This window comes from Ursus arctos, unplaced genomic scaffold, assembly GCF_023065955.2.
Source record: "Ursus arctos isolate Adak ecotype North America unplaced genomic scaffold, UrsArc2.0 scaffold_2, whole genome shotgun sequence".
In the NCBI taxonomy this organism is placed as follows: Eukaryota; Metazoa; Chordata; class Mammalia; order Carnivora; family Ursidae; genus Ursus; species Ursus arctos.
In genome coordinates, this window is record NW_026622874.1 from 67,218,500 (window position 1) to 67,236,713 (window position 18,214).

General features: G+C 62.1%; 1 protein-coding gene across 1 annotated transcript; it reads right to left on the reverse strand.

Annotated features, from left to right (window-relative positions):
• Positions 1-3,523: 3,523 nt before the first annotated feature.
• On the reverse strand, positions 3,524-9,053 carry HS3ST6 (heparan sulfate-glucosamine 3-sulfotransferase 6). Its single transcript, XM_026484991.4, has 2 exons — positions 8,653-9,053; positions 3,524-4,252 (listed from the first exon to the last, which is right to left on the reverse strand). Exons 1-2 carry the CDS (start codon positions 9,051-9,053, stop codon positions 3,637-3,639), a joined length of 1,017 nt encoding a protein of 338 aa, XP_026340776.1. The 3' UTR covers positions 3,524-3,636.
• Positions 9,054-18,214: the final 9,161 nt, after the last annotated feature.

Below are 18,214 nucleotides of genomic sequence, written 5' to 3' on the forward strand. Positions count from 1 at the left end.
CTTCAGGAGTCAGCCCTGGCTAATTTAAGAGAAAACTTCTAGAAAGGGAGAGTCCCACAGAAATGGACCACAGGGTTCATGATGTCAGCAAATTCCCAGCCCCTTACTGCACAGCTTCCGTGGGCACGAGGGGCTGCATGCTTTTCTGGGCCCATCCTGGCGGCAATGTAGGGCGGGGCATGGTCCTGCTCAGACCAGCAGCTCCTTAATACGAACAAGGAGCTCCCAGGAAAGAGGACATCTACAGTTTGGGAAGGGCCTCTGGATCTGGCTGAGAGGACGGGTCCCAGGAGTGTCCACTCTGCGACATGGAGACCAGCTACGGGGACCAGGAGGACCAGGCCTTTCCCCAAAGCACCCCTGCTCCTGGGGTGAAAGGAGCTTACAGGTTCTGGCCAGAATGGTACCCCTCCTTCCAGCCGCCCCTCCCACACCTGGTGCTGCCCTGCAGCCAGTCTTAGAAGCCTGGGAGGGGAGCAAGCAGGCCCTCCAGCCCTGGAGACAGGGACCCCCTCACGGGAGGACAGGAGTCAGCAGGTGACTGCAGATGGGCTCCCAGCATCCTCCAGGGGAGGGAGGGAGACAGGCCCCACAGATGGCGACGGGCTGGTAGCTGGCAAGCACTCATGCAATGTGGGTACAAGGATAAGGAGGAGGGCAGGGCACGCCACTGGCACTTTCTGGGTCCCCTCTCCTCATCCAGAATGAAGATTCATCATGGGGACATACTGCCCAGCCCACAGGAAGGGCAGATCCAGGGCCCGAAGCTCCCGTCTCCAGCCTGGCATGGAGGCCGCTCGGGCCAGGGTCTGCTCAGGGTTCCCAGTGGCCACAGGCAGAAGGCGCGGGGTAAAGATCACTGTCCTCACCCAGACCGGATGCACCTGCCTGTCCTGCTGGGCCCCCAGCCTCTACCAACATGGCCCGGGGGCCTGGGGCTCCCACTCCCAGCCACCCCATCCCAGTCCGGCTGGCCGAGGAGGAGTGCAGAAGGAGTCCCCAGCGCTTTTTCCTCCACGGACCCAAACAGGAAGAAGGTAACTGAATCAGCACTTCTCTCCCCATCTGGAACATTCCAACATGGAAAACCCACTGAGCAGCTGGGGAAACAATTTAGGGACTTTAATGAAAGGCCGATGACTCTCCCACAGAGACCCACCCCCACACGTAGCCGGGAGGACCCACCACATCTGCCTCAGTGTGTTCTGAGCCCCAGCTGGGCCCCTGGCTCTGGGCGTTTGAGGCCAGGCCCCGTTTCCCCTGGGAGGGCGATGACCGGAACGAGCCAGTCCACCCTTTCTCCCCACTGTTTCCAGTCTGCCTTCTGGGCACCAAAGCCAGACAGACTAGTGGCTCCCACAGCTCTGCTTCCAAGAGGCTTCAGGAAGGGAAAAGTGGGTCATGACAGTGAGCTCAGGAAAGGGACGCGAAGTGCAGGGAGGAATGAGCCCAGTGTGAGAGCACAGCCGCCCCTTTCTAAGGCCAGCTCCCCCTCCGTCCGCACCTTCTGTGGGGAAACGCATTCCGGGCAGAAGGAACAGCATGTGCAAAGGGGACCCGGGCCACGGCAGGTGGAAGGAGCTGGCAGGGGCAGAAGCTCACGAGTGAGAGGAGCGTGCGGGCTGGCAGAGCAGGGGCCGGCCCCCGAGGGCCTGCTCAGCTGCAGTCTGGCATCTGGTCTTCATTCTGGAGGCAATGAGGGTGGGGGGAGAAGACTGGAGTGTTTAAAATAATGGGATCTGGTTTACTCCGAGGACACACCTCTGGCTGCCGGGCAAGCTAAGAAGCTCATTGCAGGGGGACAAAAGCGGTGTCCTGGAGCCGTCCAGGAGTGAGCTGGTAGACGTTTGGACAAGGGTGTGTCCAGGAAGACGGAGAAACAGGCATGGACCAGGCTGGGAACTAGGCTCCTGCCTCCCCTCCTGCCCATGGCAGGCTGCCACACAGTCACTAAGTGGGGCCACAGCCCCGGGAACGGGGCCAAGCCGCCAAGCCCAGTGCTTGCCACCCAGCAGGAATTCTGTCCTCCTCATCATTATTGCAACTTGGGCCAGCCCCCCCGCACCCACATCAGAGGTCGGAGCTGGGGAGGAGGCCACAGGAACATTGTACCCACATCTGCCCACCACATTTCCAGCAAGGTCTCTCGGGAGCAGCCCCCAGCCCTGCCCCTTGCCTGACCCCGATGGCAGAGCCTAGAGACAGTGCTGGCCCCTCGGGACAGTCCAGACAGGAGTGCGCTCTGGGCCCAGAACCGGCAGGAACAGGGGCAGGGCTCCAGGCTGCAGAGGACAGAGGCCCCATCTCCCTCCCCACTTCCTATCGCACCTCTTGTCCCACATCAGCTGACCCCAGGCCCATACCACTCTCCAGGTCATGTGGCAAAGATAGTAGCCACCGTGCCTGGGGGGGCCACTGGTTCATAGTCTGCCAGAAAAGGGCGCTGCCGCTCCCCTGGAAATCCTCCCTCATCTCGGCTCTGGGGCCCAGGACACGCAGCTGCTGCAAGTACCCCGGGGTGGAAAGGCCACGTCAGGGCCAAGGATTTGCTCTGGACCGGAGGCCTCGGGTGGAGAGGCTGCAGCAGCGTCCCGGGAGGGCCCAGCACAGCCGGGCATGTCAGGCCTGGGCCTAAGGGTCCCTGGAGGCCTTTGTTGGGGCAGTCTGTGGACACCTGGCGGGCAGCACTGTGGCTGGGAGCAGCTGACAGTCATTCCAGAAGGGGCCTCCGCACTCCCAGGGGCAGAGGGGTGGCCAGGGCACCGTAGCACCGCCAAGTCTGGCCTCAGTCAGGAGCAGAGCAGGCAGCTGGCTGCAGATGGGCATTCCCTCCTGCCCATCCCCCAGGGGAGAGAGCCTGTCACACATGGAACTGGGGCATCCAGGGCCTGGGGGACTGGGTGGGACCCACTGAGTGAGCGAGTCCTGTAGAGCCGGCAGGGTCTGGAGGGTGGGAGCGGCGATGTGGGCGTGGCCCCTGATGGGCAGCGCCAGACTGTCCAGGCTGCTTGGAGGCTGTTAGAACCACCACCCCTGCCAGTCACACTCACTGTTGGGCAATTTCACCAGATTTCCAGAAGGAAGCACCCAGTAGGCATGAAGATATGGAATTAGCTGAGGTCACGGGTATAGCCCTAAGAGTTGGACAGATCCAACTTTAATCCTGCCCTAGGCATCAAGTGAGCCACTTAGGGCCTCAGTGTCCTCACCCAGAACATGGGGACAACATAGCTCAGCATCCCAGGGCTGACCAGAGAGCCCAGAATCACCAGGTCTAAGCTGTGTGTCATTGGGCTGGCCCTAAACCTCTCTGGGCCTCAGATGCTCATCTGATACATGCGGCCAAGCTCACTGCCCACCTCAAGGGATGTATGAGGACTGGGGTTGGGACCACTCCTGGCACATGAACAGTGCCCTGTAGCGAGAGCTGGTGTGATGACCATTTCCCCGCACGGTGGCCCCTGCAACCCCCACCTTGCAACCTTCAAGGTGACGTGGAAGAACGCAGATCCAAACTGCATTTCTTAAATATTTTTCTCTACCCAGCATCTGAACATGGGCTGCTCTGGCCAGGGGACAGGCATCCGTTGAGGTTCCCGAGCGTCCCCAGGCAGGACACGGGCGGGCCTGTCCCGTTCAGTCCCAGCCGAAGTCCTGGCCGGTCATCTGGTAGAACTTGCGGTTGAAGGGCCGGTAGAAGTCCCGCAGGCGCTGGACCACGGCGGCATGCACCCGGGGGTGGGGCCGGCCCTTGGACTTGCCCAGGCAGCGCGGGCGGCCGCTCCCCTGGGCCTTCTTGAGGCAGGGGAAGCCCTTGGTGGCGTTGAAGTAGAAGTGCTTGTCCGTGACCACCCGTCTGAGGCCCAGGAAGTCCTGCACGCGGCCCAGCTCTCCGGCCGGGTCGCTGACCAGGCGCTCGCCGCTGACGAACAGGAAGCGGGACAGCGGGAAGAAACGCAGCCAGTTGTCCAGGTGCTGGGCGTACAGGCCAATGCGCACGGCGCTCCAGGCCGTGTCCACCGGGCCCAGGCCGTGGCGGAAGGCCAGGGCGCGGAAACTGGGCAGGCCCGGGGTCTTGGAGAGCGTCTGGGTGTAGTCGGAGATGGCCCGAGTCACAGGGTTCCGCACCACCACGATCAGCTTTGTGTCTGGGGACATGCCGTGGATGCGGCCGGGGGCCTCCCGAGTCACAAAGTAGCTGGGGGTTTTCTCCATGGTGATCTGCCCATCCAGGGTGCGCGGCATCAGGCTCCTGTGCGACGGGGGTGAGGAGAGGTAGGTGAGAGTGCGTACTGGCCCCCAGGGACCCAGGACTAACCTCCCCTTCCCCCAGGGACGTCCCAGACCTCGGAGGCCGGCAGGTCTTCTCCAGCAAACCCACCCGTCCTTGGTGCTTGGGTGGGCAGCCTGGGATACAGGCCATGAGGGCACCCGGCCCCAGCACAGGCCCGCAGTGGGCTCCCCGCCCCCCTCCCAGAGTAGGACTGTGCCCACACCTGACACTGCGGGGTCTCTCACCCCAGACCCAGTTCTCGCGAGGCCCGCGGCCTGGGCCTGCGCCCCACCCAGCCCCGACTGCCTTGCCCACCCCGCAGGCCCCTGCGCTGTAATACCTCGCACCACACTTTCAGTAAGAGGCTGATGGCATTCCCAATCAGGCCATTAATTATTGACAAGTGTCCCCAACAAGGGCAGCCGCCCCCCTCTTCACCTCCCCTGCTCAGCCTCTCCGGCCTCTGATTACAGCCCTGCTCATTCTCACCGACCTGGATTGGATCAGAATGGATCAGAATGCACACTGGAGAACACTGAGTGTGGTGGCCTCAGGACCGGTCCCAGGACCCCAGCTGCCTGGGCCTCCCAGACCTGGCTTACACCCCAAAGCGCAAGGCTGCAGCTGCAGCATTTCTGGCCCGGCGAGGGGAGCACCGACCCCATCCCAAGGTTCTGGGGGAGTTGGCTGGTGGCAGCCCCCTGACCACCCCAAACCTGGGGCAGCTCACCCTGAACACTGGCCCAGGGGAGCCAGGTACCCTGAGCAGGGTCCCGAGGCCACACCTGCCAACCAGGTAGCACAGGGTGAGGCGGGGCAGGGCGGGGCGTGGCCAGCTGAGCAAACAGCCCTGAGGGAGGGCTGGGAGCTAGGTCAATAGAGGCTGAGGCTGCTGGGACCCGTGCTAGGGAGGGGAGGTCTCTGCCGGCTGGCCCCGCCTCCTGACCTTGGAGGGAGCTGCCCCTACCCGGCCCCCAGCCCCCAGCACTGGCCCCAGCCACGGAGCTGACGCACAGGGTGGAGTTCAGGTTTTGTCCAGCGTAGCGGACCCCCAGACGCAAGCCCCTGGGAGGCAGGGCCTGAGTCTCCTCCTTCCGTTCAGACCCCCAACGAAACTCAGGTTCAGATGGACGCAGACGCTCAGACCCACGAGTTGGGGTGCTTCTCCTGTTGGGTGCTGGAGGTGAGATATGCGAGTTCAGGGCACGCCGCTGGCTCCCCGATATCACCCCAGGGACTCGGGCTCAGGTGGGCTGCACAGCCTGCTAGCTTTGCCTCCCTCAGAACATGGCTCTAGGCAGAGCTGGTCTACAGAAGCGATGGGGACAACTCGGCTTGTTCCATCTCCATGAAAGACGGAGCTGGGACTCCCTCCATGCCGGTCACTGCCCCATTCAACAGGCCGACACACTGAGGCTAAGGGAGGAAGCAAGAAGGACAGGGGGAATGGAGTAGGGTGGGGGTGAGGACTTTTGGGGGGTGGGAGAGACTGGAGAGGAGAAGAGGAGCAAGACACTGACCCCCACACGGCAAACATCTGACAAGCTATTCTGTGGACACTCCCCCCCCCCCAAGTTCATCTGGTCTGCATTTCCTTGCGGCTTCAATCCAGCCCCGGGCGACTCTCCCTCCTCCTCAGCCCCACTCACTCGCTGGGTCCCACACCTCTTCTGGGCCCCATCCAGCCGGGCCTGGGACCCAGAAGAAACCAGTCCTGGCTTCTGTGTGGAACCCTGCAGTGCTGGGGGGGAGTGCGGGCATTGAGCCCCCAGTCACATGAGCCTCTCTCCGGGTGAGCAGGAGGAGGTAAGTCCCACAGAAGCCCAGATCCCTCCCCCCACATACTCAGACTCCGTATTCACTGCTCCTGCATTCCCTGTCTGGGCCCCCAGAGCCAGGGGGTCTCCCCCCCACCCCCGCTGCATCCCTCCCCATCTCCTTCCACTTTTCCAAAATGCTATGGTCAAAGTATAGCCCCCACCTGCCCCAGACAGGGCACTCCCTCCTGAACTGAGACTTTGAGGTGTTTGTGGGATCCCCGCACCTGGCACCTACTGACAGAAGGGATTCAGTGAGTGAGGAAAAAGTGCTGAGTTTGGGGGCACTTGAAGGTCACAGCCCCCCCCCCCCCCGATGGAGGACCATCAAGAGGCTGAGAGATGAACTTCCTGGAGCCCAGGGAGAGGGAACATCTTTGAACAGCCCAGGACGGACCTGCCATGTCCACGGGAAGGACCAAAGTCACTGCCTGAGATGAGACTGGTCACAGCCCTCTGGGGAAGGAGGCGGTGTCCCAAAAATTCAGCTGAGGGACCAGCCGCTCCTCTACTCACTGCCCCAGCTCCCCAACCAGAACAGGGCTCTGCACTCGCTGGAGGTCCCACCCAGGGTCCTGAGAGCAGACAACACTGCCAGACCATGCCCAGGCGTGGGGCAACCTCTTTGCTTTAGGGGAAACTGAGGCAGGGGTGGGCATTTTCTGCACACTCACAGCTGGTGGAAAGGACAGACAGGTCCAGAGGCACAGGGCAACTGTGAGCACAGCAAGCCCCCCTACACACACACACACACACACACACACACACACGTCAGTACACGGCCACAGCCCCTTTGGGGGCACCTGGATGCACACACACCCCAGAAGCTCAGCCGGCCTGGCTCCTGCTGGCTCTGCACTGACGGGTGAAGCGTCAGTGCTGGCCAGCCCTGAGAGACCGCGCTGGAGTAATGGAGGCCACTGGGACCTGGGTCTCTGCACCCTTGGCATCCACCCCTCCCCCCAGTGGCAGCGGCTCTAAAAATGAGGAAGGAGAAAATCTCTTCTCTACCAGCGTTAGACAGGCTCCTAAATCGTCCCACCTCCCACCTCGGGCACTCCAGGATCCCAAGAACCCCCACGCAGAGCTGAAAATCGGGCCCACCCTCCCCAGCACCGGAGCATGCACCCAGCGAGGGCCTCGACAGGGCCTCTGGACCCCAGGCTCTTTGAGAACCCTCCGGGACTAGCACTGTTGCAGACCCTCATTAGCCCAGCTCAGCACCTCCCCACAACTCGGGAAGTCAAAGCTCATGGGGGCCAGGAGCGGGCTTTGAAGTATGCTACAGGTAACAGTGTATCCTCCACCCCCCAGCCTCTCCGGCTTTCTCTCCCTCCTCCTCTTCCTCGCCCTCTGCAGAGAGAGGCTGCAGCACTGTCAGAGCTGGGTAGCTGTCTCTCCCTGAGCACTGAGGGTGCTGGGACTCAGCCAACTGGGTGCAAGGATGGACTCACTTCCCCATCACGACCCAACTTCCCTAAGACCCCCAACAACAGCAACCCTTCAGAGCTCAGGACCTAGGATCCCCGTTCTCACTGGGGCCCCTCCAAACCCATGAGTGGTTTTAATGCAAAAGGCAAAGATAACAAATAGGAGTGGGTGGGGGCCGGCTGGGGGTGGGTTGTGTTGGGCGGGGATCTGGGAAGAGGAAACTGGTGCACCAGGGAGTCAAGAGTCTGGGTCCTGCCACCCTGCGCTCCCCATTAATTCACCAGGTGACCTTGGGCTGGGTCCTCTCTGCCCCATAGCTTGGGGATGAGGTGAGAGCTACAGGGAGTGGGGTGACTCACTCTCCATCTGGAAGCCCTCGTTTCCCGCAGGAAGGAACAGGACACCATGGAAAGCTTGTACACAGTTGAGGGCAGAGGGCAGGGCCTCACGCTGCTTCAGCCGGGACTGGGTGCTCCCCCACATTCTGCCACAGCACCCCAAGGCCATCCGGATAGACAGGGCAGGGCAGCTAAAGAGCCCTTGACATGAGGCTGGGGTCCCAATTCCCAGCTCTTCCTCCTTTCTGAATGAAGCCCAGGCTTTCTCCAGGCCCCCAGAATCACCAAGAAGGATTCCTCTGCCCAGGACTGAGGCTGTGGGGAGGAGGCAGACACTTTCTAGGAGGCTACAGGGAAAATTCTTGGGGTAACTGGCCAGAGGTCAGACATCTCTCCCGGAGTGACAGTGGGGAAGGGCCGATGAGCATGAAGCATTTCTGACGCTCCTCAAACCCCACTAGCTTCAAACTACTCATCTGGGACCGAAACTCCTCCCCTCCAGTCTTGCTGAGACCTCTCATTAACCCTGAACCAGGGTTTTCCCTGGACTTTTCAAAGTTTCTGGGAGCCCCCGGCCAGTGACCGCTCCTCCTTTCCGTATAACCCAATGCAGGGGGACCGCGTCCCCGAGGTCAAGCCTCGGCCCCCCACCCAAGCTGGTCTCAGCCTGGATCCCAGGATACCTCACCCCGCCGTGTCTCCAGTGAGACCCCAGGGGCGCATCAGGCTGTTGTTCGAAGCCCTCGCCAGGGCGCGCACCGAAGCCGACGGGGCGGACAGGCCGGGCGCTCACCGGTACCAGGCCAGGCCGCGCTCGTAGCACCTGTCGAAGAAGTGGGGCTCAGAGCCGAGCGCGCGGACGTCGGGGTGCAGCCGCAAGAACTCCAGCAGGGCGCGCGTGCCGCCCTTCTTCACGCCCACGATGAGCGCCTGCGGGAAGCGCCGGCGTCCCCGGCCGCTGGCCACCGGCAGGCCTGGAGCCCGGGGGCTGCCGACGGCGCGGAGCGGCTCAGCGCGCGCGGGGGCCGGCACCGGGGCGCGGGCGGCCGGCGGACAGCGGCTTGGGAGGGTGCAGAGGCAGTAGGCGCCGAGCACCAGCGCGGCGAGCAGCAGCGGCGCACGCGGCCCTCGCAGCGTGGCGCCCGCGCCCTGGCCGCCTCCGGCCCCGCCGCCCACGCCGCCGCTACCTGCCATGGGGTTGTGCCCTGCCCAGGCCCTGGAACGGGGGCTGCGGGAGGGAGCGCATCCCGGCCAGCGCCGCGCTCAGCCAGCCCGCGCCCGGCTTCTGCTTTGCGCCGCGCCACTCCGCAGGCTGGGAGCGGGCGGGGGCGGGGCCTAGAAGCCCCGCCCAACCCGAGGCCCCGCCCCCTGGGCCACTGCTCCGCCTCGGACTAGCCCGCGCGCATGGAGACCCGGGCGTAATTTGGTACCTCAGAGAGTACCCAGACACGCCGTCTTGGAGACCCTGGGCTCCAGCCCGCTCGACGCCAGGGTCATCACCATTACACTCCTGGATGCTGCGGCGACGGGTCGGGTCTCAGGGCCATGACAGGACTGAGGTGCCTGCCCCAGGACCCGCTCTTAGAAGACGGATCCCCGCCACTCCCGGACCAGGGCGAAGCAGCAGGTGCGCGGGCGCAGCCGTGGATCAAGGAGGCGCGTGGACCCGGGCCCTACCGGCAGAGGGGTTCCCGGGCATCGAGGGAAGTCTGAGGGGAGAATAGGGCGCGCTTTGCTGACAGTCGGCTTGCCATTCGTCAGGGTCACAGCCCTGGCGTCTGGAGAGGGTTGGCCAAGTCTGATTACCATTTCAGAGCCCCGGGAACCAGGCTCAGGGATGACAGGCGTCCGTCCCAAGGGTCCATTCAGACTTGTCTCCTGACCCTTTCTACCATGTCTCACCGTCTGTCTGTGCACCTGGCGTTGCCCTGGGATGTCAGGGACCCACCTCTGATGCTGGTAACGTGGCTCCTGTCGGAGATAAGAAGATTCGGGAGAGGTGGGATGGGGGACTAGAAAGAGGAGCCCAGGTCCTGTTCCAGGAGCTACTGCTGGGGAGCAGTGAGATTCAGGGGCCACTCACAGTTATGGGACCTGCTGAGCGCTGGACACTCTATGGGAGCTTTGTGCACCCCCAGGTTCACTGAAGCCCCAGCACAGCACAAGAAAAGCAGAGAAGGAAAGAGGGCTCGGTGAGCAACAGTCCCGGGTAGACAGGGAATTGGACCTGCGTCCTCTCTCCACCTCTGCCCCAGACTTCCTCACTGCCAGTTGGTGCCCCATGGGCATGGGCTCCCCCAAAAGGCCAGCATCTCTCCAGAGGATGCTGGGTCCACTGCCCTGGGTTCTGCTTGTGCCTGAGACTAAAGGCATCCAGACAAGTCCCAGAAACCTGGAGTGCCTCCAAGGGGCAGGGGCCTCCATGACCCACAGTCATTGCCAGGGCTCCCACCCAGAGGCAGCCCTAGACCAAAGGGCTCTGCAGAGCCAGTGTGGTGAAGACCACTGATCAGGGCTCCAGCCCAGGTCCCAGACACCAGGCCTGCACCTGCTTGTCAGGGCAAGACTCAGCCAGGAGCCCTGTAGGCGGGTTGTTGGCACAGCACTGTCTGGGGTGCATGCTGATACACACAGGGTCACGGGAAGTCTAGCTTAGAAGGGGATTTGTTCCAGACAGGCTGGTTCTCCTTAGAGCTCTGCTGGGTGGGGTCCCACTCCACCTGCAGCACCCACCCACAGTCACAGCAGGCACCTCTCAGGGCTCCGAATCTAGCATGAAACCCTGGTGGCCCCTCTGTCTCCCTGCCCAGCACAGGTATAGTGGTTTCCACCTCCCAGCCTTTGCTCATGCTGTTCCTCCTACTGAGAATGCCCTTTCCTCAGCCCCCCTGCCCTCCCGCCACACACACACACCTCCTTCAGGGCTTTCCAGAAGGAATTTATCAAGAACAGCAGGACACTAATATGCCAGGGGCAGGGGAATGAGGCTGGGGACACGGATCCTTTACTAGCTGATCCCCTCCCTCCAGCCACCATCCAAATGGCAAGTGAGGGATGGGTGCAAATCTGGGGACACCCAGGATGGCAGCTTGGGACATTTGCTCACCAGTGTATCCCCAGCACCTAAGAGAAATTACATCCAATAGGCACTTGATAAAGGCCAGCTGGTGGACAGATGTGAATGGAGGGAGATGTCAAGGAAAGCTTTCTGGAGGAGGTGACGGTCATGCAAGCAGCCCGAAGATGGCAGCAGCAGAGAGCATGAGGCAGTCCTCTGGCTCCTGCCTGTGTGATCTAGGGACAGTGGATCCCCCTCTCTGAACCACATGGTAGAAAGTGACTTGAAAGAAACCAGGCCAAGGGAGCACAAGGCTGGTGGCTGTCCCTACACCTTGAGAGGGTCACCCACCTCCCGCCCTGTCCAGTCTCACCTCTTCTGTCAATAAGAAATGCATCAGCAGGGGCGCCTGGGTGGCTCAGTTGTTAAGTGTCTGCCTTCAGCTCAGGGCGTGATCCCGGGGTCCTGGGATCGAGCCCCGCATCGGGCTCCCTGCTCTGCTGGGAGCCTGCTTCTTCCTCTCCCACTTCCCTGCTTGTGTTTCCTCTCTCGCTGTCTCTCTCTCTGTCAAATAAATAAATAAAATCTTAAAAAAAAAAAAAAGAAAGAAATGCATCAGCAAGATCTCCTGGGGAGTGGGGGGGTGCGCAGCCTGGCTTTCAGGGTCCAACATGGGCCAATCCCCCTCACCCAATCTGGACCCCCTGCCCAGGCAGGATGGGCAGGCAGAGGTCCGTCTGTCCACCCTCCCAGGGCCAGCCATCAGACGTTGAGCTAGTCGGGTTCCATGTGCTGCCTGGCATGGAGGAGGGAGACCTGGGGAAAGGAGGCGGCCTGAGCTTTAGCCTGCTGGACCAATTAACACCGTCCCTGGGGGAGATGACAGGGAAGGCCAGAGCAGAGGGGGACAGAGAGGGCCCGTCTAGGGAGGGAGTCCTGGGGAGCAAGGTCATGGTGAGAGGAAGGCCCAGGCTGGCCTCACAGACCCATGGCCCAGCTGCCCAGCTATGACGGAGTCCCCTCGCAGACTGTAATTACTCCTTCGTGGGTGATTTTGTCCCCCATCTCTCTCCTCCACCTACCCATGAGCTCTGCCAGGGCAGGGATGGAGTCAGTCTGGATCCTTTCCGTGGCTCCACACCTAACCATGGTAAGCACTCATGAGTGTTTGTTGAATGACTAGTGGACTGGTTGTGCGTGGGTGTGCGTGTGTGCGTGTGTGGCTGCAAGAGGCTGTGTGTGCGCGCCTCCCCCACACTCCTCTCCACCTCTTTCGCAACCTGTCCCCTCCCCAGGGTGGGCACCCGCAGCGGCAGCCCCCACAGGCAGCAGGGTGGGGTGTGCAAGCAGCTGCCCCACTCTGGAAAGTGATCACTAACACCGTGCAGTCCCTCCCTCCACAGGGGACCGCTGGGGGAGAGTCCACACATGCAGGGCTTCTAGGAACTCCCTTCCCTGGAACCACACCCTTACCCCCTAGACCCACTCTCGCAGTCTGCGGGGGTTCTGGAGCCTGCCAGGGGGCCCAGGGGAGGGGGCCGCCGCCGAGGGCAGGACCAGCTGTCCCTGATTTGTGTGGGGTTTTTCCTCTTCAGATGCCGGATTTGCCCGAGCACATGAGGATGCGGTTTCCTGCTGGAGAGGGACCCCTAAGAGATGTCTACCCACTATCCCCCCCCCCGACCCCTGGAGCCCACTGTTCCCACCTCACCCTGGTAGGGAGCGCGGGGTAGGGGGGGTGCAGCACAGAGTGGTACTGACAGCAAGGACTTCTCCCTGCTGGAGGCTGAGTCAGGCCCAGCTCTGCCTCCTCCCAGCAGGGGACCTTGGCAGGTATCAAGGCTCTCTGAACCTCACTTTCCTACTCTAGAAAGCAAAGATAACACTAGCCCCCAACTCTCCGGGTGCCTAGCCCCAAAGCTCTTTATGATAAGGAGGCAGTGGACGTGTGACAGGGACCCCAGCACAAGAAGGGGTGCCTTGAAGCTGCCCCTGCCCTGGCAGACCTCACTACTCATAATTCATCTTCCTTGGAGACCGGACTGGAGAGGAAAGACTTTCCTGGGGCCTGGCTTCCTGATGACCAGCTCCCCCTGGGGACAGCGGGGCACAGAAGGCTTTGCCAGGGCAGACAAGATTCCGGGCAGACGAGATTCCCAGTGTCAGGAGGGACAGACGAAGAGGTTCCTTTTGGCCAGGAGTGGGGAAGAAGGAGGGCCTCCAAGATCAGTAGCCACATGGAGGGGTCACACACCTGCCAGGAGCCTGCCCGAGGTTGCAGGGTTTGCCGAAAGGGGCCAGACCCCTCTCCTGCGCAGGGAGGGCCACCAGCTCGCTTCCGGCCACACTCACTCCTTTCCCTTGGGTCTTCCTGGAGCCATCCGCACAGACAGAGGGCTGTTTGCCACTGTCCCCTGCTTCTCCAGGAGTGGGCAAGGATGCAGGTTCCTGGGACCCATCACAGGGCCCTGTAAATTGCTTCTCCCTAACCAGCTTGGATCAGCTCCCTTTATAACAATACAGCAATCCTTCCAGGCTGGCAGTCCCCGTTCTGCAAGAGGGGAGTGCTGGCAACAGCCTTTATCCTCAAGATGAATCTAAAGGGTCTCAGAGACATAGGACTCTCTCTATCACCACCCCATCCCCACCTCCTCCAGCTTCACAGCCCCAAGCCAGGCCTCTGGACACAGAAGCCACTCAGCATCATGGGGAAGGCTGGGTATCATCTAAATGGCCCCACATCAGGGTACTGGGGCTCTGGGGGCAGGTCTAGCCATCTGTGCTCTGGCGAGAGGCCCCTTGGACGAGACGGTGACTGGGAGCACATTCCATCGGGAGCAAGGAAGCTGGTGCAGGCTCAGGAAGCCCGTGCTCTCCACAGGACACGGGACTGTGTGCATGTGGGGTGTGTGTGCGTGCAGGTGCGCACGGTGGGGCGTGTTCACAGGTTTGCCACTCGTTCCCTGCCACCCTCCCCAGTGTGGGAAGCCCCAAGTGTGCAGCTCTCCACACACCGGTGACCTAGTCCCAGAAGCAAGTCCAGCCTGACCGGTGGACAGGACACCAGAGAAGGCCACGCTCCATCCCCCCCTCATTTCCAGGGAAGCACTCCAGCACCACAGTTGGCCAGACAGACATACAGACAGCCATGCAGCCAGTCTCGTCGGTCTTGGCCCTCAAGGGAGACCCAGAACCCAGAGGCCAGGGCAGAGCATCTTGGGGCAGGCGCCTCAAACTCGTCCCCTTCCCCACCAAGTTTCCTGGTCTGACTAGAGGACCCGGAAAATTGACCCCCCACCCCCTCCTCAGAGAACAGCGACTCTGTCCTCTACACCGGCCCTTGCCGTCCTCCCTCTGACTCCAGCTTCCCTGTCCTCCCCCACCTCCAGACACACACCAGCAGATCCTGGCTCAGAGATGGCGGCCCAGCAAAAACCCACAGTGTCTAAACTAGGGGAACAAAAAGTCACTGGAATCAGAGGTGGAGGGGGCAGCCCGGGCAACAGGCAGACTGCACCAAGGGGGTGCAGAGCCCATCGGGCCTTATCTCCTGCCTATTCCCTCCCGCTCCCGAAATGCAGCTGCCTTGAAGTCAAGAGGGGCTTGTAAACGTCCTCGTTGGAAATGAAACATGGTAAGACATGAAGACAGGGGCCGAAGCGTGGATAATCTCTGCGGTTTTACAAGGAACAAATCATGCCTGGAGACAGACCTTGGGGGGCCATGAGGGCTTGGGGTGGAGGGAGCCTATCTGCAGGTAAGCCTCCGTCCCTCCCCTCCTGTCAGCCAGAGGAGGCCCACCAACTGTCTTCTCTGTGCCTCCGGCCCTAAGCTCTGCTAAGCAGAACCCTAGGGCCAGGGTAGGGTGGTCACTGATCCTGGGGCCCCTGCATCTCCCAGACCACGGACACACTCATGCAGACGTGTGGCTTGGCATCTCATCCCTGCAGAGGGAGGGGGCAGAAGGCAGCGCAGTCTGATGTCTGTGCCTCGGTTGCTATTATGTGCAGCCTCCCATGGGGCTCAGCGTTTGGGAAAGAATGAGATGAACGTGCTGTGGTCCCTGACCTGGGGAGGGGTGAGACCTGCAAGGGGACCGCAGGCACCCAGGCTGTGCACACATATAGGAGACCTGCCCAGGGCCCCTGGGGTGTGGGGGAAGGAGAGGGCCACCAGGAGAGGCTTCTAGAAGGATTCTGGGATATAGGGAGGGAATGAGGAAGAAGGAAGAGCCAACTGGCAAAGGCAGGACCACAGGGGCGTGTTTTAGAATGGAGCGTGGCTGGCCTAGAGGCCCAGGTGCAAGAGTCTGGGTGCCCAGGGAGGGGGCCGGGGATAGCAGAAATTGCATAGTGATGGCGCGTGACACTGCTATCCATGCTAGCTGGAGAAACGGCGTCTGTGGGACCAGAGCCAGCAGAGCCTGGGGGAACCACTGAGGGTAGTTTCTGGTCTATGATTTTGCAAAGATCAGACTGGTTGGGGGAGGCTAGCTAACTGTGGAGGAGAGACATGGGCAAGATGCGTGGGAGGTGGAAGCCCAGAACCTGGTGTCCCAGGTGGGCCGGGACGTGGAAGAGCCGCGGGGAGAGGAGGCAAGGGGCGTCGATACGGGTGGGTCCCGCCAGGCTGCCCTGGAGAAAGGGCTGGAAGCTTCCAGTCAGCACCCGCGACCCCTGCAGCTGTCCCACTCCGGCTGCTCTCCCTGCACCGTCACCTTCGTGAGGCCCACCAAATGGGGCCCCTGTACCCTCGGACGCCAGAAGGCCTCAGCCTGTGTCCCGGGTACTGGCATGTTGGGGCGGCGTAGCCCAACGCCGGCGTTGACCACAGAGCGCGTCAGGGTCGCGGGGCCCTGGGCTGGGGCTCGGACCTGCAGTTGTCGTCGGAGATGCCGCCGCTGCGCCCCTGGCGGCGCCTCGGGGAACTGCAGGGTCTCGCAGACCCGGCCTGGCGCACACGCAGGGCGGAGCGAGCTCGCCCCCTGCCAGTGGGTGCTGTGCACGGTCCCTGCGTCCCTACCTGGGGAGGGGTCGTGGAGCACGGGTGAACTCGGAAAGGAGTCATCGCCCTGGGTCCACTTTCAGGACCTCGTATGAGGGTGGGGGCACGGTGGTTGGCTTGGCGGTGACCTTCACTGACCTCTCTGGGCGCCTCGTCCCACTTGCCGGCCCAGCCCACAAACAGGCCTGGAGTCTGGGGGTTCCTGGGACCTAGCCGTCGGCCACACACACACACACACACACCCGGGGTCACCGCTCTCCCGGGCACTTGTCACTCGGAAAAGAAGAAAGCCGTGAGCGAGCACAAACCCGCCGCACTGTGGGTTCAATCATGCCCTGTGCCGAGGGCCCCTGCAGGGGGTCAGTGGGACCCCAGACAGAGGTCTTCCCTCTCCCCCCAGTCCCCTGCCCTGCGTGCCCCCGCGTGCGCGGGTCTGCCGGCTGCCGGTGACTGGTGTTGACAGAGCACCAGGAGCCCTCTGCCCCTGAACAGAACCCCTGGCTGCAAGGCCATGCCCTGCAGGTTCCACTTGGCACGCAAGGGGGCACTGGTGCAGGACAGTGGGGAGCTGGGTTCTCAAAGTCTTTCCTTTCTCAAGGAGGAAGTGGGGGCTGCAAGCCAACGGTGATGGGGTAACCCAGCAGGAGGAAGAGGGTGGGGGGAGATTCATGATTCCACAGGAGACACCTTGCTCCCAAGGGGCCCCAGCAGACAGACCCTGCTCATAGCCATCCATATCCAAGCTCCTCACCAAAGGGGACCTCGGGGCTTTGGGGCCTACCCTTCTCCCACCACCCCTGCAAGGACCCTGCTTCCAGCCCTCCCCACCACCGGGGAACCTGGATGTGTGGATGTGTGCTTGAAGCCCAGGTAGTCAGGCACTGCTCTCACAGCGTCCCTCCCAGCCTCCCCAGCCCCAGCTCCAGCCCAAGACCCCCACAAGTCCTTCAGCCCACCCTGCTATAGAGCCGGCCCTGGAGAGCTGGCCCCAGGGCCATGCCCTGGACACATCAGCCCGGTTCGCAGGAGGCCAGCCTGTTCTTGGACCAAGTTCACTCAGGGACATGGTGAGTCAGGAGTACTGGGAGAGGTGAGCAAAGCCCAAAGTCCGTCCTAGCCCTGGGCCTAGAGATTCAGGCTAACCACTCAGCCGGCTCCCTCCCCACCCCCAGGCAGCTTCAACATGCTTGCTGCCTTCACACTCTGCTCAAAGGTGGACACCACCTTCCCAGAGCCAGTGTTCCTCATCTGGGGCATAGAGGAAAGGGTCAGGTGGGGGCAGAGACAGCCTGAGGCCTCAGGCAAGCCCCTCCCCATCTCTGAGCCTCCTGTTCCCCCCCTGCAGAACAAGTGCCTGCCCGACAAGAGTGAGGGTAGAGACCCAGGGCGATGTTCCCTATGGGAGCGCACTGAGCATTCAGTCTCTGCTCACCTACAGTGGGCTTGCCCTTGGCCAAGGCTGGCTGCTAGACTCGGAGTGTGCGGATCACAGGCTGGGCTGGGCAGTGCCCTGGGGCTGATGACGATCCCGGGTGACTAGGGCAGTTCCAACTTGGGCCACAGAGCGGTTCCTGCAGGAAGGACTCAGGCAGAGGTAGGAAGTGGAATCGTGGGCTGGAGGGCACATGCTCTGCAGTCCCAGGGTGGGCAGGGGGGTCTTTGTAGCAGTTGCAATCAGGACTGGCCCCCAGCAGGGCAGAGACAGAGATGTTTTCGAGAGAGGGAGGCTGCCAAGCTGTGGGGAGGGGCAAACAGCAACAAGCCCCTCCTGAATGGGGTGCTTTTGCATGGTCCTTGGCACTTTGTCAGTGCCGAGCCCGCCCACTGCTGCACAACTTCCTCTACGCAGATGACCACTGACCAACTTAGTGTCTGGAATCTAAGCCACAGAGTGACATCTGCTCGGAATCCACACATCTGCCTTCACACCCTGCCCCGCCCCCCACCCAGGAGACAGGCTGGGTTCCACAGAGCAAGGTTAAGTGCCCCACCCAAGGTCACACAGTGAGCCAGCAGCCCCTGCAGACCAGTGACCGCACACCAGAGCAGGGACCCCAGGCCTGTGGGGCAAGAGCGGAGTCCCGTCACGAAGGAATGAGCGGAATGGCCAACGGTGTCGCCAGCCTCCCCACCCCTCCCTCCCCAGCCATTGCAACCTCATCCCTCCTCCACCACCCCTGTCTCCACACCTGAAGGCCCCAGTCCTCACAACATGGGGATGCTCCCAGCTGCTGAGTATGTCCGCTCCCACAATGGCTTCGGAACTGGGGAGTGACCACAGGAAGGGTTTGGG